This window comes from Carcharodon carcharias, chromosome 20 (assembly GCF_017639515.1).
Source record: "Carcharodon carcharias isolate sCarCar2 chromosome 20, sCarCar2.pri, whole genome shotgun sequence".
Lineage (NCBI taxonomy): Eukaryota > Metazoa > Chordata > Chondrichthyes > Lamniformes > Lamnidae > Carcharodon > Carcharodon carcharias.
Window position 1 is genome coordinate 72,264,321 of NC_054486.1, and position 26,873 is coordinate 72,291,193.

Genomic DNA, 26,873 nt, shown 5'->3' on the forward strand with positions numbered 1-26,873 from the left:
AAAAATGTACCAACCACCATTCTGAAATGTCTTCGATGTGGTGGAAACAAACCGTACAAGCAAGAAGAATGTCTAGAAGGGGGGTCCAGAGTGCCACAACTGTGGAAAAATAAGGCACTTCAGAACTGTTTGTTGCTCGAAAACACTGACAACTTGTAAGCAGCGGGAGAACATTTTAAAACAGGGCCATATACCAGACGTGGAAGAACCACAAGCAAAGGAGCTAATCTTCCTGGGGGAGGTAATGATGCTGAAAACAAGTATTGGGGTACTAACTCACCAAGCTCCTTAGACATCACCTTCCAAACCCACAACCACTGCCATCTAGAAGGACAAAGGCGACAGATGCGTGGGAACACTACCACCTGGAAGTTCCCCTCCAAGCCACACACCTTTTTGACTTGGAAATATATCGTTGTTCCTTCAGTGTCACTGGGTCAAAATCCTGGAACTCTCTCCCTAACAGCACTGTGAGTGTACCTGCACCACATGGATTGCAGCGGTTCAAGAAGGCAGCTCACACCACTTTCTCAAGGACAATTAGAGATAATAAATGCTAGCCTAGCCAGCAATGCCCACATCCCATGAATGAATTTTTAAAAATTAAGCTCCAAGTTGATGGACACCACACAACTAGACACTGAAGCAGGGGTTTCTATTTTATTGGATGACATCAAATGGCTCAAAGGGATTCAATTGCAAACCTCACCTATCAAATCACAAGGTCCTGGTGGGACAAATTTAAAAGTGAAAGGCCAACTTATGGCAAAATTGAAATATAAAGACCAAGAAAACCTCGAACCTCTCTACGTCATTCAAAATCAAGAGTGTTCTCTACTTAGCAGAGAGGCATGCCTAAAGCTGGAATCAATTTATAAAGTGGATGAAGTTGCTGATGAGAACTACAGCAAAACAATTATTAGTGAATTTCCAAAGAAATTCAAGAACAAGTACCATATTATCCTACGAGCTGACGTTAAACCAATTTTCCTCTTTATACCAAGGAAAGTCCCTCAACACTCTTGGACAAAGTCAAGGGTGAAACTGAAAAGACGTTGCAGCAAGGGGTTCTCTCACTGGTCACCATGCCAACAAAATATTGCTCAGGAATGGTTATGGTCCCAAAGCTAGACAGCTCTAAAAGAATCCAAAAATAAAAACAAAAAAACTGCGGATGCTGGAAATCCAAAACAAAAACAGAATTACCTGGAAAAACTCAGCAGGTCTGGCAGCATCGGCGGAGAAGAAGAGTTGACGTTTCGAGTCCTCATGACCCTTCGACAGAACTAGTTCTGTCGAAGGGTCATGAGGACTCGAAACGTCAACTCTTTTCTTCTCCGCCGATGCTGCCAGACCTGCTGAGTTTTTCCAGGTAATTCTGTTTTTGTTCTAAAAGAATCCACGTGGATTTAACTCAACTAAACATATCAGTGGAACTTGAGATCCACCTGATGGCCTTAGTGGATGACAGCCATGCTAAACCAGCCAAGAGTACTTTATTTACAAAATTGGAAGCGAACAATGGGTTTTGGCACTTGCCTCTGGACAAAGAATCCACATTTATAATGCCATTTGGTCGTTACTGTTACAATAGATTGCCCTTTGGAATAGCATTCGCTCCAGAAATTTTCTAGAGATCAATGTCTCACACTCTAGAAGGCATGGAAGGAGTAATGTGTCATATGGATGACACACTTATACATGGCTCCATGACAGAAGAGTATGATCGCAGAGTCAGAGCAGTCCTGAGAGTCCTACAGGATGCAGGCCTAGCACTGAATGAAAAATGTGAGTTTTACAAACCTGTGATCAAGTTTCAAGGTCACAAAGTATAAGCCACTGGAATCACAGCTGATTCACAAAAAAAAGTGGTGCTGGAATAAGGACCAACCAGCGAAAAGCTTTCAAAAGGATTCAACAACTTTTAATCTCTTCTGAAATCTTGGCACATTGAAACCCTGAATTACCGACCATAGTAGCAGCAGATGCTTTATCTACAGGTCTGGAGGCAGTTTTATTTCAAGTGCAGAGAGACATCAAGCGTAGACCCGTCTACTATTCCTCTAGGTCACCAACAGAAACATAACAACGATATTCCATGATAGAAAAAGCAGCATAGGCAGCAACAAAGACACTCATAGTACAGAATATCCACAATCTCAAAAAGAGATCAGAACCAGATCAGGGAGATTAGTCAAGGCATCCTCAGAGACTAACACTGTGAAGTCGGATCATCTTCCTTTTGGACTTTGCAATGTTTTGGTACTATGTTCATTATCAATGAAACAAGTTTATGATCTGTTTATCAGGCATCATCTTCTTCATGGATAGCCACCGTGAAATAGTGGAGAGGCTTCTGTGTGCCTACAATCCCTTGAGAGATACCATCAGGAGCTCCTTGCTCCTGGTAAGGCCACCTATAGCAGCTTGGTCGGGAGAAGGCGCCAGACAAAAAGTACAGCCCAAGTTGTCCTCTATGGCAGAACAGGTGAAGGAAGACTGTGCATCTCACGGCCTACAAAGGCAGAACAAGACTGCAGCAGTAAGGTGTTACTGATCATCATGGTTTGACAAAATCACCAAAATCTGATCAGCAATGACTGTGCCCCAAGATCCCCACGTTAAAAAAAGTTACACGCAGGCTTTTACCAGGGTCCATTTGCCAAGTCCTGTGGCGATGGAGGATTGGCGATGGGAACAGGCTGTGAACCTGGGTGTCAAAGTATGACAAAGTGTACTCATTATAACAAACATCCTCTTCCATTTAAGGCATCCTAGATCAAAGCATTGGTACCTCGTGGATTATGTAATTGTTTGGGTCTGTTATGATCTTGGTAGAGATCAGTAACTTTTTTTGGAAATCTGAAAATCCAGTTTATTTAGTAAAAGAATAAAGCCACATGGTTCACTGTTTAAAAGAAAATAACTTTACTACATAAAAATCAAAGAATGTGAATACTAATAACTACATTACCTTAAATATTCAGCTATGTTAACAATACTAGTGTACAATGAACAGTTACTTATACTCTGAATCGAACTGCTTAACTCAAATTTTTCTCTCCACCCATTTGACTTACATCCCTAAACAACTCAAGTCAGATCCCCAACATAAATTGAAAGAGATTAACCATTTGGTCCAACTTAAAGATTCATATAAGGGCTGAGATTTCTTGGGCCTTCCACTTACTTCTGGTGAGGTCATCCTATAAAATCTCCTCCCAATCGTCCTATGGTTGTAAACTCACAGTTCAACACAGGCATCGCTAGCATCTTTAGCGTAGCTCTCATGGGTCCGAACTCTCCTGGTTCTAATATTTATTAACTCTGAAGATATGCATCTAGAAATGCTCACTGTCTCTACTCTCAGCTTGGCTAGTATAAGTACAATTCACAGTTAGTAGATTCCTTCAGTTTTCAAGGGATTAAACTCTTTTAGCTAGCACACAGAATTTCGGCTGATCCTGCTTAAAAGAGATGTTCCCCAAAGCCAGCTGGTTTTAAACCAAAATGCCTGCTTGAAAACAGAACCACATGCACAGGAATCTCATTCCCGTGTAATTAATTTCTTGTTGACCCTTTTTCTATTGTTTATCTCCCAGGCAGCTTGGTCACATGATCATTCATTGGAAGCAAATTGCTTTTTACAAGAAGTCATCTTCCAGAGAAACCTAGTTCTTAAGGGGAGCATCACCCAACATAAACTATGCTTTCCCCCCTCCCCAGAATACATGGGCCATTATAAGTCAAAGCTCCAAATGATATTCATATCATTCAATCCATACGAGGCGCTCTATACTGTACTGAGTGCACTGCAGACAGAGGTGGTATCTTTCAGAGATAAGATATTTAACCGTCCACAGTCTCAGGTGCACATAGAAAATCCCGAGGCACTATTCAAACAGTTCTCCTGCTCTCCTCTGTCCTTAAACAACTTTAAGACAATTCATTTGGTTATTTATTTCATTGTCTTTTGTGGGATCTTGCTGCATGTAAATTGGTTCCAGTATTTCAAATAATAACAGTGCTCACATATCAAAAATAACTGGTTGATCATTGAGCATTTTGTGACATCCTGAGGTTGTGAAAGTTACATAAATGCAAATTCTTGACAAGGCAAGGGGGAGAAGAGGGAAAAGTGCAAGAGAGAGAGAGAGAGAAAAAGAGGGCATGAGAAGGAGAAAGCGAGAGAAAGAGATGCAGGAGGGACAGAGAGAGAGACAGAATTGATATAAAGGGTTCGAGTTGAAATTCATAGAATTGATATGAACAGCCCGATTTCAGTTTACTAACTGCCACATAACCAAGATAAATAATATATAAAGGCAAAACACTGCATATGCTGGAAATCTGAAACAAGAACAAAAAATGCTGGAAAAACTCAGCAGGTCTGACAGCGTCTGTGGAGAGAAAGACATGTGGGCATAAGAGCAGGATGGTGTGTTGAAATAGCAAGCAATAGGAAGGTCTGGGTCATGCTTGCGGACAGACCGAAGGTGTTCGCAAAGTGGTCACCCAGTCTGCATTTGGTCTCTCCAATGTAGAGGCGACCACATTGGGAACAGCAAATGCAGTAGACCAAATTGAGGGAAGTGCAAGTGAAGCGCATTTCCACTTCCAGCTTTATCCACTTTTGGCAATGTTCATTCTTATTTTCTAACTTTTTTTTGTTTTTTGTTTATTTTCCACTTAGTTTTATTATTATTTTTAATTCATTTTCATTCATTGTTTTATCCCCACATTTCAGCTTATTTTCGATCTTTTTACCCACCACTGTCCCCTCCCCTCACCCCACCCCACCAGCACTAAGACCATCTGTCACTTGCTCATGTTGTTCAGAGTGTTTACCCTTGTCCCTATTATCACATTCTGCTTTCTACCCTTAATATCATCATTAGCACCTCCTTTAGCCAGTACCATCACCATCAACATCCCTTTGACTTTTTGTTTATGGCATCTTTGGCAATGTCTCCTTTGCCTCCACCTATCACTGGCCTTCTATCCAGCTTCACCTGCTCCAGCGACCCCCCCCACCCAAAACAGTATAAATTTCACCACATTTTTACTTCTCTTAGCTCTGAAGAGTCATACGGACTCGAAACGTTAACTGTCTTTCTCTCCACAGATGCTATCCGACCTGCTGAGTTTTTCTAGCATTTTTTAGTAAATAATATGTTATGCCATTTGAATGTTGCATTTTGTTAATCACAGCTTTCCATTTATAACAGTTTAATATAATCATGCAGTCTTACCAAGTTGTTTTTTGTCTTTGCCACATTTGGATCGTCAGGTCCAAGTTTGGTTTGGTAAATCTCCAATGCACGCTCATAGTAATATTCGACTTCTTCATACTTTCCTTGGTTCTGACACAATAGTGCTAAATTATTTAGCTGTTTTGCCACATCAGGATGATCCCTACCCAATACCTAAGGAAGTTAAGCATAGAAAGTCTTTAATCTAATATTCCCATTTTTGAAAGCGTTCAGCAGCTCACTGTTTTTCAATGAAAGGGTACTACAGCAGATGCCCAGATGACCGTAACTAAATTCAGTGTTAAAAAGTGCTCCATGAAGCTGTACAATATATAGATAATGCAGTAATTGGCCTTATTAAAATAAAAGCAACTGATTTAACAGGAGAGATTTAAGTTCCATAACAGTTGAATGCTCAAATTCAAATTGAACAAACAGCATTGCCAATTAATTTGGATAAATTGCAAAATGTGGGTAGGTCAAAGTAGCGTCCATATGTTTGCTAAGTCAACAAAATTTTAACGTTCTTCTGAACAGATGAAATAAATCTGTACTTCGCTGTAAAATGGAAGGTTACATTCAAACTGATTCAAAACCTTGCTTTATGAGATTACCTCAGTGCTAACACATTTGTGTAGTTACTAACAACTTGTTGCCAACACCAATATGCTACACATCACAAAAAATCAGCTCATCCATTTTGTTATTTAAAATTTTTCAAACAACTGCAATCACAGTCCAAATTAAATAACTTATTTCCAATCATTATTTATACCCAGATGCAATATTTTTAAACACTTGAATAACATACCGTTCTATATCATTTCTTTGGTGTAAAGTAGTTTAGCTCAGAGTCCTGTGCCTTAAAGCCTAGTCTAAATATATATATTTTCTATTCATTCATGGGATGTGGGCATCTCTGGCAAGGCCAGCATTTACTGCCCATCCCTAATTGCCCTTGAGAAGGTGGTGGCAAGCTACCTTCTTGAACCACTGCAGCCCCTTTGAAAGTATAGTGCTCACAGTAGCACGTAGTATCCCAAATGTGACCCAGCTAGTGATCTGCACAAAGTTAAAATAACTGATTTTAATTTATACTCAAATTAAATTGACATATTCCAGTACATGGCATTACATGGCATATCCACAACAGCTACACTAGTAGTAAATTTCAGTGATCCAATCGGCCAATTTTTCTACCTTAACTGTACACAATTTCTTCCCCCAATTTCAATATGCAATGCTGTACTTGTTAAAATCAGTACAATTCCCTAACCCATTTACTTTAACGATCTGGAAATCTGAAAGAGATCAATCTCTAACTACATAATCATATAGCTTGATATCATGAGCAAATATTATACTACAGAATTTTCTCTCCTTCACATTTATCCAGTCTTCAGTAGGTGCAGGTTCATAGTACAAATGGCCTAATTTTTTCCCTAAAGGTACCCAGGTGAACTAGTCTCTTCAACAAGTCAGGTATAAACACGAAAGCTCTTTGGTTAGTATCAATGCTGCTTGAAGTGATCGTTTATGTAAGAGCTTAATTACTGACAAATACTATGTTGGTATTGATGTTCCAGTATTGATGCAAATGACAAAAATAATCATCATTGCTGAAAATTTTATTTTACAAGAATACTTCGTAAAGCAAAACATTTGACTGTTGAATATACGACTGTTTCTTCGAATTACTAACCTTTTCACGGATTTCCAGTGCTCTCTTACACATGGGCTCAGCCTCTCTATATTTTCCCCTTTTTCCATGAAGTACTGCAAGGTTATTTAATGTAGCTGCCACCTGAAAGGAATCCAATCAGATAATTACAAGGAAAATTCTTGAAAATAAAGCATCAATGTCTTACTAACTCAATGTAATCAGAGGCTAGGTCAAATTCAAAAATATCAAATTTAGTTCAATAAATAAAAAAAGTGTGGATTTCATATTTATGCATTATCCAGCAGTGTCAACATTGGTCAGAAGTATAGCATTAGAAGATATTAGCACCTAAAAAAATAATCAAGTAAAATCAGGGAAAGGTCTCTGGAATATTGTACTTGCAGGCAAATATGATTTTCAGATTATGCACTTGTGGTCAAGGGTATGCACATAATGATTCTTCATAACTGAACCAATAGATGGATTCACAATTTAACCTCCCTACCTGCTCTCATTTAGGAATGGTAGATGTTAATCTCAGCCTGTTGGTTTAACATGAAGAAATATTTAAGCCTTATTCCAGATTTCCAAACAAATAACGTAGAGATGTACAGAATATACTGAAAGGACAATACGAACCGCAGGATGATCTTTACCCAAGGTCTTCTCACGAATGGCTAAGGCATCATGAAGCAGGTTTGCTGCCTCTTTGTACTTGTTCTGGTCCCTAAACAATATTTTTTTAAAAATAGGGACACAAATCAAGTTCATATGAATGTATTGATCTCAAGTGGTCAAAAGTTTTCAATTGCAAATTTCACACGCACATGACCTTATCACAATCAAAAATCTGTTTGCATTTATTCATTAGTAGTGTTCACTAAAATTAAAGTTAAACATTTACAAAAATGTTCCAACTGATCAAGTGAGTCCATTGCTAGTATATTTCTTATTTGATGCATTCGTGAATTTCATACAATGCTCAGTTCAGTGGTTAAAAAAAAACTCGTCAAAGATTTTAGATATTTTGAAAATGAGACAGATCACAAGACTAAATTATAAAATACTGCAACGTAAAGGGTTACATTAATTTTACACAGATCAATGTGCAATACAGTAATTTATGATTTTAACAGACACCAGCAATGAATTATAGGCAATTCAAACATGCTAAATACATTCAGCATTGAAAGGTACACAGGTTACACATCTGACTGGTGTATAGTAAACAGGTTAATCATTAAAAATCATTCCTGATTAGAATACATAAATCTCATTAGCTGAGAAGTTTCTTCAACTTTCAATTCAGAACTCCCAATGACAGAGCTCCCAAATACTACAAAATAATTAACTGTGTCAACATCAGCCATAAATATTAATATAGACTTTACTTTGAAACATTCAGGCAGCCAAATTTACAGCAAAATGGATCATAAATAAAATCAAATATAATCTTATCATAATGATAGACCACAATTACATTTACCATTAGTTTAAGTTCAAAGCAGGCATCTATAAAATCTATAAGAAAAAGGAAACAGTTTTGGATTGTAAACCCTGCCCTCATTTTCTCTCTTTACTGGTTTTGATTTCTCTCCCGTTTTACACTTTTTTTTGCTTTTGGATAGCAGCTGTTCACTATCTTACCATTTACAAGTCCTCTAGACATCTTTGGTTTCTTGTTCCATTACCACTCCCTTTGGCTTTGCCAGATGAACCCTATCATTCAATCTCTCCTGCTTTCCATCCTACCACAGAACATCTGCTTTTGTTCTTTTTACTGCCCAACCCAATTTCATATGCTTAAAACCTATCACTTCTCTAACTTATCCCACCCTGATAAAGGGTTATTGGCCTGAAATATTAACTATGAAATGAGAAACTAATGCTACCAGATCTGCTAAACTATCATAACTTTGCTTTTTATCTGCAGCTATGAATATTTACTTACAATGCTTATTCAAATTAATTTGAATAAAATTATAAATTTACAAAAAATCAAAATGTCTTAGTCAAAACAATTCTAATTTTATAATACTAATTGATTTGAGATGTTGCAGAGTTATGAGCAAGTAGTGTTCAGGTTGAGCTAGATTAGAGGGCAAGGAGTTGAAATGGACTGGGCACAAGCAGAAATTACAAACTGGGGTTGATATATCCTGCCATCCCAGATCCATTAAAACTACAGGTCAAGAATAAAAAACAAAAAATCAATAAAACTCACCAGCCTTACTATATTTTAACACATTAGAATGCAAACAGCATGATTGTCAAGGGATGCTGTTCAGTATCTTAGTGACTAATGAAGTTGTTCCCTGTGGCAACTCTAGAAGAAGCATCTCTATATGAGCCATACACCCAAAAATGAATCATTTTTCTAATTTGTAAGATTCAGAGTTGTTTTCTGGAACAAGTAACAACTAAGAGGTTTAGAAGATGGCACTCACCTCAAGTTCTTAGGTATAGAACATTTTATCTGCACACTCGCTTTACTGAGGGAGGCCCTGCATATAAGTCCTAGTCATAAAACTACTCACACTCAGGTTTTCAATATCACTGATACCTAATACTACACTGAAGAAAATCAAGTGTCAGAGTCTTTGACCAATGCAAGCCCAACCTGATGCAGCATCATGGAGTTTGTGGTTGATGGAAGTCCCTAATCTGATTGATGCAGATTCTAAAGTGGACAGTACACAAGATTGCTTGTTCAAAGGAGAAGAACAACTATTAAGAGATACGTCCTCTTACTAATGTATGTTTAGATAGGAGACTGGAAGAGAGTGTTGCTGTGAGGGATGAGTTGATAGGAGAAACAAACAGTGATGGGCTTGGGATGGAACAAGTGGAGTGGCTGAAGGCTAGTAAAAGGTGTTCATCAGAGCTAATTTTCTTTTGTTTACTTTTAATGCAATGCAATTTCTGTAGCAGGTGGTGATAAAAGATACTATGCTCCAGCCTCAACTGTTCTCAAACAATATACAAATAGGGTTATATCATCTTTTACATTCATACCTGCTTTTTTCACCCTATTCTTTCATGGGATGTGAACATCCCTGGCAAAGCGAGCATTTGTTGCCCATCCCCAATTACTCTCGAGAAGGTAGTGGTGATCCACCTTCTTGAACCAGTGCAGTCCATCAAAAGATCACATGTAGAACTGTATGTAATGATATTAGCTTTACAAATCCTAGAATGTCGGTTAATGATTACTTGCTCTAGTTGCCAGATAAGGGAAGGGACGTACAGTGGGGCTGTTAAGTAATATACTGGAGCTCCTGTACTTGAGTATACAGAATGTTGTGGCTACTCACCAATTTCTGGGATTTTTTTTCATGCTCATAGTGCAAGCAAGAGGGCTTATTTTGCATAGTTCCATTTTCCCACTGTCCCATCTTACCTATCCCCTTATTCTTAGTCTTCAATAATTATCCAATAGTTTTTTTGAATGTTAATTGGGCAAAAGAATTGCACATCCAGTAAAAGACTGCTTGAGGGCTACTGCCATTGTTTTTTTTCTACGTGAGATGAGTGATTGTTTTGAGAGGCGGGATTGGTTTATTTGTTTTATTACTACAGGGTTTCTAAATGGAAATAGTTAATAAGTCTTTACTTTGGCAATCTTATCAATTTGAAACATTTTTAACAAATTCCTCAATATTGGCAGTTCAAGAAAATAAAGCTCTTGTTGTTCTAGTCTTTCCTTGTTACTCAGGACCTGGCATCATCCTGGTAAATCTGCACTGTAGTTTCTCCAGGGCTATTATATCCCTCAGCAACCTAGGGTTCTTCCCATCTGGGCAATCTTTCCACTTTGAGCACTTCCAACTTTTTATGAACCTCATTTTTATTGTTTCTATTTTCTCTTCTACTGCCTCGTTTGCTGTGACATGGCAGCATCCTATTCAGTGAAGGCAGATGCAAAGCAGTCATTTAGTACAACAGCAAAGCCCTCTGCCTCCACAAGATGATCTCCTTTATAAACCTTGATTGGCTCCACCCTTCGTTCAACTACCCTTTTACTATTTATATATTCTTAAAGGACTCTTTGTCCCCTTTTTTTCAGTTCTTCCCCTTTTTTTGTACTCAGCTTGGTTCTCTATGAAATTGTGACACTGAGTTTATAATAAACCTCTTTCTTTATTTTAGTCTCCATATTTTGTCACCCAGGGAGCTCTAACTTTGGATGTCTTTCCTTTCCTCCTCGTGGTAATGCCAATCTGCACTTGAACTCTTGCTTTTCTGAAGGCTTCCCATTTTCTGTTTTATCTGCCAATCTTTGATTCCACTCCAACTGTGCCAGATCTTTCAACTTGAAATTAGCCCTCCTCTAGTTGAATACAATATTTTCAAATTTGCCTTTCCCTTGCTATTTTCCATTATTGTTCTAAACCTCATTGCATTGTCATCACTATTTCCCAAATGTGCTCCCACTAAAACATGCTCCACATGCCCCACTGCATTTCCTGAATTACATCAAGCACTACTTCCTTCCTCACTGTTTGGAAACTTGATCATTTCAGGAATTCTTTATCCTCTTTTCCCTTCTTAAGTTATTTTTGCTGTGAAGGGCAATTGAAGGCCCCATTACGACTGCACTAAAGTTCTTGTATATTTTTGTAATTTGCCAGCGAATTCGATTCTCTATCTCCGAACCGCTGGCCTATTGTACAAACCTAGCACCATAATAGTGCCTACACTAGTCCTTCATTCCAGCTTAATAGATTCAGTCTTTGAACCCTGAAGTGCAGGACCCTTTGTAGGGCTTATCAGTATATTTGATCAATACAGCCACTTGCACTCTTTTTCTCCTTCCCTTTCTTTCCTGAATATATTGTAGCCAGGAATATCAAGTGTCCATTCCTCCCCTTGTTTGAGACAAGTCTCCATTATCGCCACTACATTATAATCTCATATAGCTATTTGTACCTGCCCATGGATCTTATTTACTATGTTCTGGGCATTTATACTTGTGCACTACCTTAATCAGCCTTGTATTTCCCCCAATTCGATCCCTCATACTTTTGAACTGCTCCTTATTCTCTCGTCTAGTGAGGACCTCAAATCTGCACAGTATTCCAGATGCACCTCAAATCCTTATTTACATCTATTCAATCTCATGATATAATTGCGAAAAGCCCACTTGCCTTAATAGGCTTTTTAAAAATACTGTCAACCCACATATAAACATTTGCAAACTTACATACTTTTGCCGCTCCAATGCACTGACATTTACCATTTAAGGTATATTTCATTCTTAACTGGTTTCCAATCTATTACCTCACATTTTTCTGCTTTTGTCATTTTTCAGGCTATTTCTGCTTATATTCTTGTGCATTTAACTTTCCAACTTGCCATCAGAAAACAGAAGACCAATAACATTTAAAAAGAAACCTGAACTTCCAGTTAATAGATGAAAAGGATGACAAGACTTCATGTTTTAAAACTTCTCCTGTAACAAATGACTAAAAGCACCATTGACTACACACTATTTCTTTTTGTTTGCAACTTGTACTTTTATTACAGAAAGGAACATTCCTCCTAAATGCTTGTCACACGTTCATAAGACCATGGAGAGTGTAAATAGTCAACAGTCGCTTCCTGTTTCCAGCTTCATTGAGTACTAACTTCGAGTGACCATCTCTAGGCACTTGCCTCAGTTTTCAGAGCTTTTCAAATCCACTAATAACAGTAAAGCCCACACCTATGATACTTCTTCCCTCCTGGTCATGCCAGGGTGATTCATCCCTTAAGATGGCTAAGGAACGCATCTCTTTGATGAGAGATCGCCTCCCTTTCCCATCCAGCTTTAGTAGCTCGTAAAGTATCTGGAACCTCTTCTCTCTCCTGACCACACAACTGCTATTTGTTCTTAACAAATACAGAATTACCTGGAAAAACTCAGCAGGTCTGGCAGCATCGGCGGAGAAGAAAAGAGTTGACGTTTCGAGTCCTCATGACCCTTCGACAGAACTCAAGTTCATGAGGACTCGAAACGTCAACTCTTTTCTTCTCTGCCGATGCTGCCAGACCTGCTGAGTTTTTCCAGGTAATTCTGTTTTTGTTTTGGATTTCCAGCATCTGCAGTTTTTTTGTTTTTATCTCTATTTGTTCTTTTTCCCCTTGCTTTTCCCTTCTACCCCTAAAGCTTGGTGCCAGCAAGACCATTTTATTAGCACAGCTACTCTTGACCTTTGTTCCCAGGTGTGAAAATTTTGCACTTTGCTCTGCCAGTCCCTTGACTAAACCAAGCTTGTTGTCAGGCAGAATTTGGAATAGCCGCATGACCCACTTCATTTTAACATAAGTTTAAAGACAGTCCAAAACATCATAATCTCATAAACCTCATAATTGTAGCAAAATTTCAACATTATTCTCTTTATATCCAGGTCCTGAGTGTTAACAACTGAAGCCTGCTTTATCTTTTGCAAAGGACATAGCTTTTTATTTCTGTTTGGGGGGGGGGGGCCCTCTCTGAAAATCCCTGTCAAGAGGCAAAGGGGAAAATCACTGTTACAGGCATTGAAAGGCAAGTGCTCAAACAGTGAACTAAATACCGAAAGTGCTGGAAGACCACCTCGTGTCAACAACAAAGAACTGAAAGGAATTTGGGAGACATCAATCAAAATCAACCCATTGAATCCTGTACTCCGGAATTGGTGCTATTGAATGGTTTTATCCCACCTTTAAAATCTATGTTTTTGTGAGGCTTATGTGTGTGTTTAGGGATTTAAGAAGGGGTAGAGTTTAGATTATAGAGTCAGAAATTAGCAGTTCATATTTCTCTCTTTTGCCACTGGTTAATGAAAAGTTTGTTCAATAAATAGTTATTTTCTTAAGTTAACAAACCTGGTGCTTGTATTCTGTTAACCTAAATTAAACAATTAGGTGGGTTGATCAAACTTTTTCACATTTGTTGCAGCTCAGGGAGCAGTGGGGCTTGATATTGCAGGCACTATCCCCAGTGAGTGGTGACACTTTGGTTGATATTTTGGCAGCTCCAATATTCCAGTCTGCCATGCCTGTCCTTCCCACTGCCATGCAAGTCTAAACCTTTTTCTCACCAAATTCTTCCCACAAAGACATTGGTATTATTTCACTTCAGATGTGGACAATCCCCTCTATCCCTTTTATGGACTCGCCTTTCCCACTATGTGCCACGGTAACAAAAAAGTTTGAAATCCTATCCTCCACACCATTTCTTAACCACTGGTGTATTTTTTTCCCATATCAGCTGTCAAGTGTGTAGTTCAGAAAATAATCCTAGCACTAATACCCTTGAGATCTTATTAACATCCCAATATTTCAGATTCTATAATGTAAAATTATAAAGCTGTTATAGAAGCTTTGCTGGGGCAGTGCACCAATAAGCTTCACTCTGCATCCAAACTCATGTATAGCTGACCTGAGAGCATATAAGGTATCCAATTCTACTGCCCATGCTGATTTGTATAGAGAGTCACTAGACAGAAACTGATGTCAGGCAAGTGATTCTTTTTTTCTGTCCAATCCCAATCTTGACCAAATTTAGTGGATATGTTCCACCCTCAACCCCAACATCTCCTCCATTTGTCAATTAAAAATCTGCCTAATTTTCACTTCAAATACACTCTGCAAGCCAGTTATTTTGCTTTTTTCCCCCTTTATGTTGTTGTCTCCAATACAAACCACACCTTCTGGCAGATCATCCTTCCTTCCTCAAAATTTATCAGCTACATGTACTGTAGCCTGGCACCTGGGAGGCAATCATTCAGAACTCCTAATCGCAGCTGCAAACAAAAAGCTACCTATTCCTAATTACAGAATCTACCATACCTGTTCTCTTTTCATTCTGTGTTACCACTTTCTCCATGGTGTTGTGCTGTTCTCTGTGGCTATCTTACCCCAGATACTCACCTTTTTATTGCTTCATCATAGTCAAGCACAATATATCTATTAGACTCATAGGGTCACTTGTAGTAATTTCCCACCTCTCCCTGATGAAACCAAAGTTCCCTTCATTAAATGACTTATATCTTTAGTTTTTTAACAAAGTGAAAATTGGGTAGATTTTTAATTAGTGGATGAAGTGTGGAGTTTGCAGGGCAGAAGTGGGGAGAGAGGATAAAGCATACAATTCACTAAGTTTTTGGACAGGAAAAAAAATAGTGCCTGGCCTCATTTCGTGTTTAGTAACTTTCTTTACAAGTCAACAGGGGCAGATGACGGAACATCTTATAAACTCTCAGGTCACCTATACATGAGTTTAAATGCAGAGTAAAGCTATTCCTGTACTCACCCAGCAAAGCACCTACTATAGCATTAGTATGGTATTTATATTTCCCACGCAACCCAACGTTTTAGAATCTGATGAACAGTATTAAATTATCTGCAGCTTTATGCCATGGAATTGAAAACATTGGGAACTGGGTTCATACTACTTCAGTCACTTATTATTGGATTGCCCTACTTCACATAAAGAGAACTTCCTCCCATTAGACGTTATAGGATTCAAACTTGTGCAGCATTGCTGAAGAATATTCTAAATATTCGAAACTCCTTAATCCAGCTATTAAGTATTTCACTATTTGTGCTTAAACAAGTTTACATTTTATTTGCAATAAGCAAATCAGCTTACTGCTTCTGCAACCTGTAAAGTGGGATTGTAACAATAGTTTCCAGCAAAATTGTTTTCTGGTGTCAGAATCATTTCCTTGCACAAATGCATTTTTAAAATTAATACCTTTCCAATAATAGCAAGGTTATACTAACCTGTACACCAAAGCAAGAATGTTGAGCATAGTAGCAACGTCAGGATGATCATGCCCTGATGTTTTCTCCAAATCTTCAAGAGCCTGTTTACAAAGTGGTACGGCTACTTCATACCTGCCCTGGGATGCATACTGTATGACTAAGTTATGTAGGGTCCTTAGCCTGGCTGGGATCTCGTAGCCACCCTGCTGTGCTGCAGCAGCTGCACTGCTATGTTGCTGTTGAACTGTAAATTAACAGAATGTTATCTATAATATTGTGCATTAGATGTAGGAAAAACATTGTAGGTAAAACGTTAAGTGTAATATTCTATATTAGATATGGCACAGTCATTGAAGCTTTATTTCCATCCAAGATATCTCACCAAGGTAATTTTTTCACAAATCTATCAAAAATATTGGCTTCTTTAAGTGTTCAAAGAAGTTTGTCTTTAAAATTTCAGTCATCCACTTGATTTATACCTTTTACTAACCTAACACCAATTGAATATTAAAGTAGTTGTTCCTCTTTTGATTAATCAGCTATATTCTGATTACAAGTATTCCAAGGAAGGAACTGTAACTAGATCTCAACTGTTTCAAAACTTTCCCATTTAGGTGTGTTCACTATCATCTCACAAAGTATTTGAAAATGATGGGAATATTCAACTGAATATTCAAGAGGTGATGGCATAGTGGTATTGTCACTAGACTAGTAATCTAGAGGCCCAGGGTAATGCTCTGAGGACCTGGGTTCAAATCCCACCATGGCAGATGGTTGAATTTAAATTCATTAAAAATCTGGAATTAAAGTCTAATGATGACCATGAAACCACTGTCCACTGTTATAAAAACTCATCTGGTTCCCTAATGTCCTTTAGGGAAGGAAATCAGTTGTCCTTATATCTGGTCTGGCCTGTACGTGACTCCAGACCCACAGCAATGTGACAGCTAGCAAGCCACTCAGTTGTAACAAACCGCTACAAAGTCACAAAAAAACAAATGAAACTGGACGGACCACCTGGCATTGACCTAGGCACCGGAAACGACAACGGCAATCGCAGCCCTATCGACCTTATAAAGTACTCCTTACTAACATCTGGGGGCTAGTGCCAAAATTGGGAGAGCTGTCTCACAGACTAGCCAAGCGACAGCCTGACATAGTCACCCTCATGGAATCATACCTTACAAATAATATCACATACTCCACCATCATCATCCCTGGGTATGTCCTGCCCCACCGGCAGGACACAGCCAGCACAGGTGGCTGCAAAGTGATATACAATCAAGAGGGAGTTGCCAACTCCAGACCTATCAGGTCAAACATGGGCAAGTAAACCTCCTGCTGATTACCACGTACCGCCCTTCCCCAGCTGATAAATCAGTGCTGCACCATGTTGAACATCACTTGGAGGAAGCACTGAGGGTAGCAAGGCGCAGAATGTACTCTGGGTGGAGGCTTCAAAGTCTATCACCAAGAGCGGCTCGGTAGCACCATTACTGAACGAGCCCTAAAGGACTGGGTCTGTGGCAGGTGATGAGGGAACCAACAAGAGGAAAAAACATACTTGACCTCATCCTCACTAGCCTGCCGCAGATGCTTCTGTCCACGACAGTATCGGTAGGAGTGATCACCACACAGTCATTGTGGTGATGAAGTCCCGCCTTCACATTGACGATACCCTCCATTGTGCTGTGTGGCACTATCACCGTACTAAACGAGATAGATTTCGAACAGATCTAGCAACTCAAGACTGGGCATCCATGAGGCGCTGTGGGCCACCAGCAGCAGCAGAATTAGACTCAAACACAATCTGTAACCTCATGGCCTGGCATATCCCTTACTCTACCATTACCATCAAGCCAGAGGATCAACCCTGGTTCGAGGAAGAGTGCAGGATGGCGTGCTAGGAGCAGTACCAGGCATACCTAAAACTGAGGTGTCAATCTGGTGAAGCAAAACACATGCTGTTTGGCACGCAAGTAGTCCTAAGCAGCAAGTGATAGACAGAGATAAGCGATCCCACAATCAATGGATCAGATCTAAGCTCTGCAGTCCAGCCACATCCAGTCGTGAATAGTCGTGGACAATTAAACAATTCATTGGAGGAGGAGGCTCCACAAATATCCCCATCCTCAATGATGGAAGAGCCCAGCACAGCAGTGCAAAAGATAAGGCTGAAGCATTCGCAACAACCTTCAGCCAAAAATGCCGAGTGGATGATCCAATTTGGCCTCCTCCTGAGGTCTCCAGCAGCACAGATGCCAGTCTTCAGCCAATTCGATTCACTCCACGTGATATCAACAAATGACTGAAGGCACTGTATACTGCAAAGGCTATGGGCCCTGACAATATTCTGACAATAGTACTGAAGACTTGTGTTCCAGAACTTGCCGCGCCCCTAGCCAAGCCGTTCCAGTTCAGCTACAACACTGGCATCTACCCGGCTATGTGGAAAATTGCCCAGGTATGTCCTGTACACAAAAAGCAGGACAAATCCAATCCAGTCAATTACTGGCCCATTAGTCTACTCTCCATCATCAGTAAAGTAATGGAAGGGGTCATCAACAGTGCTGTCAAGTGGCACTTGCTTAGCAATAAGCTGCTCACATATCCAGTTTGGGTTCTGCCAGGGACACTCAGCTCCTGACCTCATTACAGCCTTGGTTCAAACATGGACAAAAGCGTTGAACTCCCAAGGTGAGGTGAGAGTGACTGCCTTTGACATCAAGGCAGCATTTGACCAAGTGTGGCATCAAGGAGCCCTAGCAAAATTAGGGTCAATGGGAATCAGGGGGAAAACTCTCTGCTGGTTGGAGTCATACGGCAGAAAGGAAGATGGTTGTGGTTGTTGAAGGTCTGTCATCTCAGCTCCAGGACATCATGGCAGGAGTTCCTCAGGGTAGTGTCCTAGGTCCAACCGTCTTCAGCTGCTTCATCAATTATCTTCCTTCCATTATAAAGGTCAGAAGTGGGGATGTTCCCTGATGACTGCACAATGTTCAGCACCATTCACAACTTCTCAGATACCGAAGCAGTCTAAGTCCAAATGCAGCAAGACCTGGACAATATCCAGGCTTGGGCTGACAAGTGGCAAATAACATTTGCACCACACAAGTGTCAGGCAACGACCATCTCCAACAAGAGAGAATACAACTATCGCCCCTTGATGATCAATGGCATTACCACCACTGGATCCCTCACTATCAACATCCTGGGGTTACCATTGACCAGAAACTGAACTGGGCTAGCCATATAAATGCTGTGGCTAGGAGAGCAGGTCAAAGGCTAGGAATCGTGTGACGAATGGCTCACCTCCTGACTCCCCGAAGCCCATCCACCATCTACAAAGCACAAGTCAGGAGTGTGATGGAATAACTCCCTACTTGCCTGGTTGAGCGCAGCTCCCACAACACTCAAGAAACTGGACACCGTCCAGGTCAAAGCAGTCTGCTTGATTGGCACGACATCCACAAACATTCACTCCCTCCAGCACCAACGCACAGTTGCAGCAGTGTGTGCCATCTGCAAGATGCACTGCAGGAATTCACCAAGGCTCTTTAGACAGCACCTTCCAAACCCATGACCACTACCACCTAGAAGGACAAGGGCAGCAGATAGATGGGAACACCGCCACCTGGAAATTCCCCTCCAAGCCACTCACCATCCTGACTTGCAAATATATTGCCGTTCCTTCACTGTTGCTGGGTCAAAATCAAGAAACTCCCTTCCTAACAGCACTCTCGATGAACTGACACCACAAGGACTGGCATGGTTCAAGAAGGCAGCTCACCACCACCTTCAAGGGCAACTAGGGGTGGGCAATAAATACTGGCCCAGCCAGTGAAGCCCACATCCCGTGAATAAATTTAAAAATAAAATCACTTTTTAAAATTCTAGGTGGTCATTTTAGTTCGCCTATACCCACCATCATCTATTAATAATAAACAGTGCTCGATCACACAAAATTCCTGTGTTTTATTTTAAACTGCCTGTTTAGTACAGAGCAAAACAGCAAAATTGGAGGTACTAATTAGAATTGCAATAGAGATAATGGAAACAAAGAACAATCTTGGAACTAAGGAAGATACATCAAAAATATGATTGACAAAGGTGTTGAACAAAAGAAATGAGTAGATCATGTGATTCCTGAAAGATCTTTAACCTTATCTCCATTTGCCGTCAAATCCCTAAAGCCCTTGGAAAATCTATTGATCTCAGCCTTGAATATACTCAATCACTGAGCATTCACAAGTGTCTAGGTAAAGAAATTTCTCATCAGAATCTGAAAAGGTTATGCCCTTATCCTGAGACGAAACCCTTTAGTTCTAGGCTCTTTTTTTCCCCTTGCCTAACTGCCCTTGAAGTAAGTGGCTTGCTAGGTCACAGAGAGCAGTCAAGAATCAACCACATTTCATGGGTCTGGAGTCACATGTAGGTCAGACCAGGTAAGGATGGCAGATTTCCTTCCCTAAAGGGCATTAGCGAACAATTTGGGTTTTTACGACAATGGATGATAGTTGTCTTAGTCATCATTGCTAGCTTTATAGTCCAAATTTATTAATCAAATTGAATTTAAATTTTACCAGCAGCCATGGTGGGATTTGAACCCATGTCCTCAAGAGTGTTAGTCTGGGTCTTTGGATTACTACTCCAGTGACATTACCACAATGCCACCTTTTCTCCTCTCTAACCAGGGAAACAGACTCTCTGCATCTACCCTGTTAAGCCTTCTTAAGATCTTGTTTCAATGAGGTCAGTTCTCTTTCTTCTAAACCGCAGAAAGTATCAACCCAATTTACTCAATTTCTCCTCACAGGCTAACCCTTTCATTCCAGGAAATCAATCCCGTGAACCTTTTTCGCACTCCCTCTAAAACAAATATATCCTTACTTACGCCAACCGCCCTTACAATAAAAGCCAACATACTTTTTAATTGTTTGCTGCATCTGTGTGCTAATTTGTTTCCTGCAAATGGACACCAAAATCCCTCTGAACAACATTTAATAGTCTCATAACATTTAAAAAATATTGTTTCCTATTCCTAACCTCACATTTCACTTGAATGTAATAGCACAAGTAGTAAGAGCAGGAAAAGGCCATATGGCCCCTCAAGCCTGCTCTACCATTCTATAAGATAATCGCTGCTCTGATCTTGATCTCAATTCCACTCTCCTGCTGACTCCCCAATAATTCAAAAATCAGTCTTGAATATATTCAAAGGCCCAGCCTCCACTTCTATCTGGGGTAGAGAATTCCAAAAATTCATGACCTATAGAAGGAATTTCTCCCACTCCATCTTAAATGGTTACCCTTATTCTGAAACTATGGCCCCTAGTTCTAGATACCTCCATTAGGGGAAACACTTTCAGAATCAACCCTATAAAGTTCCCTCAGAATCGTAAATGTTTCAATACAATCACCTTTTGTTCTTCTAAATTTCAGTGAGTACAGGCCCAATCTGCTCAACCATTCCTTATAAGACAACCCACTTACCAATGAAAATGACCCATTCATTCCTACCATTTTCTGACCTCCAATTAATCCTCCATCCATGTTAATGTATTACCCCACCCCATGAGCCTTTAACTTATGCAATCACCAACCTTGTGGCACCCTATTGAATTCCTTTTGAAAATCCAAATTCACTACATCTACTAGTTCCCCTTTATTGACCCAACTAGTTATATACTCAAAAAACTAACAGATCTGTTAACCAAGATTTTCCTTTTGTAAAACAATGCTTACTCTGGCTAACCATATTATGCCTTAAATGTCCCATTGCTATCTTCTTAGTAATGGATTCCAAAATTTTCGGACGACTGGTGTCAAGCGAACTGATCTATTGTTATTTGCTTTCGCTTGCCTTCCTTTCTTGAATATTGGTGACTAGGGCAAAGATGGAGGTGATGGTGCATTCGACCAAATCTGCAGAGATGTTGTGGCGACTGGAGGAACAAAGGCTACAGTTGGGATATTGAAAGTACAGTTCTAAATGAATTGGGAAATAGTTTTTTTTCCAGGGACAGATACAAAAGGAGGCAGGCTTTGGAGCATGGAAGTGGAATGTGGGTAGCGAGTGCCACAAGGAAGGGATCAGGAATGGCCTTATTTGTAATTGATACGAGGTGACTAGCCACACCATGAGAGATGGCAAGTACAAGAGGGTGGTCGTGAATATGGTTTCAGTAGTTTACATGAAAGGAAATATATAAGGAGGGAGGATAAGCAGCAGTGAATTTAAAAGAACAGGATAAGTGGCGATGAAGTTGAAATCACTGAGGATAGATGAGCTATTGGCATAAATAGAGACAAATAGTTTTGATCTCATAGTCACAGACATGTTGTATGGTGACCAAGGTTGGGACTAAATACTCTAATGGTACTTGATGTTTCAAAAAGATGGAGGCTAGATAGTTTATAAATATTCAGTTTATCCCTCTCCATCTTTGAACAAATGCATTACATTCAATAGTACAATTTGCATATCAGTGTATTTGAAGACATATGGGTTTCCATACATGTCAGATAACTAACTAATTAAACAAAAAGACAAGTTAATATTCTACATATTCTAACTGGTTTAAGGTTTAAAGACAATTGGAATTCATTTTGTGCGCCAGGCCATTTCTAACATAACATGGGCTTTATTACTGTGGCATCTTCAACATCTAATATTTGAGAAACCCAGGATACATTAATTGTGGAAGATGGCCCTAAACATCAAGTCAGTTATTTGGAATCATCTCTCGATCAATCTAAAAAGCCCTTAAACAAGCCAATCATGCCCATCTCTTGCCTATCATAGTTGAGTCGAAAGAAATCTAAAATTTGTACTTATTCTTAAATGTCAAACTATCAAGAGACTAAGGAGTATTATCATAATATTTACGTGTTAAAATATATGAAGTTAAATTTGCAATTTGAAAAATCTACCACTACCATTGCAAAAATTATGTAATAGTAAGATTTATATGCCCCTTTCCAGATCTTTCCACTTACTTCCTTGTCCTGGTTCATCATCTTCATTTGGGAAAAGGTCATCCAATGGCTCTTTGGATGAATCAGTATCCTTGTCCTCCTGTATGATTTATGAAAAAGTATGCATTACCTCTGGGGAGACTAACCAAATTCTTCAACGGAAGATGAAATGTTTAGTGCAGTTCCATGCAATTACAAGTTAGGCCCAGCTGTCCAAATGCTGATATATTCAATGCTTTTCTGTGGCTAGAATTAAATACACTTTTCCCAGTTAAAGCAAAGTGAAATAAATTGGTTGATAAGAGCGGCTATTTGCAAAACTCTTTGAACTTTGACAGCTTATAGACATTTCAACATATAATAATCATCAGTAGGGGAAAGTTAACAATTGGCAATGACGCAATGGATATTCTGTGCTAAACTTATTTACCCCATTAATTTTAGTTTCCCTTTCTTTAGCAACCTCAATCAAAGTGGCTCACAGAAGCAAGAAAAGATGCTGAGCATGCAGGAATTAGAAGTGGCTGAAAAGTGTGGCCTAAAGAGGTGAGATTTCAGGAGCCTTTTGAAGGAAGGGAGAGTGACATTTTTCAATGAAGATGAGTTTAGAGTGAGCATTCCAGATTATGGAGTCAAGCAAGCTTAGACACCAAAACTGGAGCAGATGGGGAGGCAGCCTGATGCAAAAAAAGCCAAAGTTGGACAAACTGAGGCAACTGATTGATTCATTCATTAATGAAGTGGTAGCATGCTCGCCTTTCAGTCAGAAGACTGAGAGTTAAAGATCCATTCCAGAGATTTGATAACAATCTAGGCCGGCAGTTCAGTGCCCTTATAAGGAGTGCATTGTCAGAGGTGCTAGCCTTCAGGTGAGATGTTAAACCGAGGTGCCAGCTACCCTCTCAGATAGACATTAAAGATTCCCAGGCACCATTTGAGGAAAAGCATCAGATGGCCACACATTATTCCTCAAAAGATGCTTAAAACAGATGACCTGGTCATTTATTTCACTTGGTTGGAGCTTGGTATGTGCAACTGGCTATTGCATTTCCTACTTTACAACACTGACTACCAAGTAATTCAGTGGTTTTAAAGCACACTAGAGCACCCTGGGGTCCATAGTGCTGCAACGAGTAGGCGAAAAATAAAATGTCATGGTGTAGGGGGGTAACATGTTGGCATGGATAGAAGATTGGCTAGCTAACAGAAGCAGAGTGGGCATAATGGGTCATTTTCTGGTTGGCGAGATGAAACGAGTGGTGTACCACAGAGATCAGTGCTGGGGCCTTCACCTTTTACAATTTATGTAAATGACTTGTATAAGGGACCAAAAGTATAGTTGCTAAATTTGCTGCTGACGAAGATAAATAGGAAAGCAAGTTGTGAAGAGGACATAAGGCTATGAAGGGATATAAATGGGTTAAGTGAATGGATAAAGATCTGGCAAATGGAGTACAAAGTGGGAAAATGAACAGGAAGAATGAAAAAGAAGCATGTTATCTAAAATAATGAGAGATTGTAAAGCTCTGAGATGCAGAGGGATTCAGGCATCCTGGTGCATGAATTGCAAAAGGTTAGTACACAGGTAGAGCAAGTAATTAGGAAAGCTAATAGAATGTTATTGTGCATTGCAAAGGGAATCAAAACAAAAGTACGGAGATTATGCTTCAGTTATATAGGGCATTGGTGAGACCACATCTGGAATATTGTGTACAGTATCGGTCTCTTTATTTAAGGAAGGGTGTAAAGGCATTGGAGGCAGTTCAGAGAAGGTTTACTAGACTAATACCTGGAATGGATGGGTTGTCTTATGAGGAAAGGTTGGACAAACTAGGCTTGTATCTGCTGGAGTTTAGAAGATTAAGAGGCAACCTGATTGACACATATAAGATCCTGAGGGGTCTTGACAGGGTGGACGTGGAAAGGATGTTTACCTTTGTGGGAGAATCTAGAACTAGGGGATGCTATTTAAAAATAAGCTGCCCCCTCTTTAAGACAGATATGAGGAGAATTATTTTTCACTGAAGGTCGTGAGTCTTTGGAATTCTCTTCCTCAAAAGGCAGTGGAAGCAGAGTCTTTGAATATTTTTAAGGCAGAAGTAGATAGATTCTTGATAAGCAAGGGAGCAAAAAGTTATCAGGGGTAGGCAAGAATGTGGAGTTGAGGTTACAATCAGATCAGCTATGATGTTATTGAATTGCAAAGCTGGCCCGAAGGGCCAAGTGGCCTACTCCTGCTCCTCGTTCGTATGTTTGTAGGCCACGCAGTCCCTCTAGCCTTCTATGCCATTTAAATAAGACCATGGTTGTTCTGATCTTGGCCTCAACTCCACTTTCCTGCCAGCTCTCTGCAAATTTCAACTCCTCTACAGTTCAAAAGTTTATCACAACCCTGAATATATTCAAGGACCCAGCCTCCACTGTTCTCTGGGGTAGAGAACTCCAAAGATTAATGAACCCTTGAGAGAAGAGATTCCTCATTACCATCTTAAATGGGCAATCCCTTCTTCTGAAACTAGGCCCCCAGCTCTAGATTTCCCCACAAGAGAATAATCCTCTCAACATTTACTCTGTCAAACATCTTCAGAATCTTATATGTTTCAATAACATCACCTCTCAATTTTCTAAACTCCAAAGAGTATAGGTCCAACCTGCTCACCCTTTCCTCATAAAGACAACTCCTTCATCACAGGAATAAGCCCAGTGAACCTTCTTTTAAGTAATCCAAGCAAATCCCTCCTCAAATAAAGAAACTTAAACTGTACATAGTACTCTCGTGTGGTCTCAATGATGTCCTGTATAGCTGCAACAAGACTTTCCTTTGATAGTCCATCCTGCATGCAATAAAGACCAACATTCTATTTGCTTTACCTGGAAAAACTCAGCAGGTCTGGCAGCATCGGCGGAGAAGAAAAGAGTTGACGTTTCGAGTCCTCATGACCCTTCGACAGAACTTGAGTTCGAGTCCAAGAAAGAGTTGAAATATCTTATTATATTATCTTATATCTTATATAAGATATTTCAACTCTTTCTTGGACTCGAACTCAAGTTCTGTCGAAGGGTCATGAGGACTCGAAACGTCAACTCTTTTCTTCTCCGCCGATGCTGCCAGACCTGCTGAGTTTTTCCAGGTAATTCTGTTTTTGTTTTGGATTTCCAGCATCCGCAGTTTTTTTGTTTTTAATTCTATTTGCTTTCCTGATTGATTCCCCTGTACTGCAACAGTCTATGTTCTCTCTCCATTTGAATAATATTTTGCTTTCCTGTTCTTTGTTTTCTATTCAAATGCCTTTTAGAAATCCAAATACACTAACTACATCTACTGTTTCCTCTTTATCCACCCTGCTTTGTTACATCCTTAAAGAAATCTAATAAATTTGTCAACATTATTTCTCTTTCATAAAACCAAGTTGGCTTTGCTTGATTGTATCATGATTTTCTAAATGTCCTGCTACTACTCCCATAAAACTGGATTCAAGCATTCATCTAGTGAAGGATTTTAAGCTATCACATCTATGGTTCCCTGCTTTTTGTCTTTTCCTTTCCTGAAAAGAGGCGTTCTGTTTGTATTTGCTGGGACTTCTCCAGAAACTAGGGCATTTTGGAAGATTACAACAAATGAACCCACCATTTCTGCAGACACATTTTTTTTTAAAACCTTAGGATTCATGCCATTAGGTCCAGGGGACATGTCAGCCTTTAGCTCCATAAGTTTGTCTAGTATTTTGTCTCTAATGATAACAATTGTTTTTGCATTCTGATTTTCTACTATTGTTAGAACGTTTTTATTGGCTTCCACTGTTAAGACAGATACAAAACATTTGTTCAAAGCCTCATGTCCTTTCTTCTGCATTACTAATTCCCCAGTCTCATCCTCTAAGAAACTCACATTCATCTTTCTTTTTATATGCTTGTAGATGCTCTTACTATTCTTTTTTTATATGTCTTGCTAGTTGACAATCTACTTTTTCCCTCATGATTTTTTTAGTCATCCAATATTCTGGCCTACCACCAATCTTTGCAACACTGTATTCCTTTTCTTTCAGTTTGAACTGTTTTTAACTTCTTTAGTTAGCCACACATAAATCATCCTTCTTGTAGAGTCTTTTTTTTTGTAAGAGTGGAGTTTTATGGAATATCTCCTCAATGTCTGCTACTGCTAGGATACCATCTATAAATGCAAATTTCTCTTTTTACATTGGACTGGAGAAGAATACAGATATAAATGGAGGGGTAACGTTATGCAG

At 39.5% G+C, this 26,873-nt stretch overlaps 1 protein-coding gene across 14 annotated transcripts in view; it reads right to left on the reverse strand.

The window, feature by feature from the left end:
- Nucleotides 1-26,873, reverse strand: part of klc1a (kinesin light chain 1a) — a 101,930-nt gene that overhangs the window by 53,600 nt on the left and 21,457 nt on the right. For all 14 annotated transcript variants that reach the window (XR_005946246.1, XR_005946242.1, XR_005946240.1 and 11 more), the window contains 5 exons: nucleotides 22,648-22,726; nucleotides 15,667-15,892; nucleotides 7,555-7,642; nucleotides 6,955-7,056; nucleotides 5,253-5,426 (listed from right to left, as the gene is read on the reverse strand). Coding sequence is in view for 6 of the 14 variants with exons in the window: in XM_041214046.1 (XP_041069980.1) it covers nucleotides 5,253-5,426; nucleotides 6,955-7,056; nucleotides 7,555-7,642; nucleotides 15,667-15,892; nucleotides 22,648-22,726 (669 nt within the window). In the remaining 8 variants the exon portion in view is untranslated. The remainder of the gene's footprint in view (nucleotides 1-5,252; nucleotides 5,427-6,954; nucleotides 7,057-7,554; nucleotides 7,643-15,666; nucleotides 15,893-22,647; nucleotides 22,727-26,873) is intronic.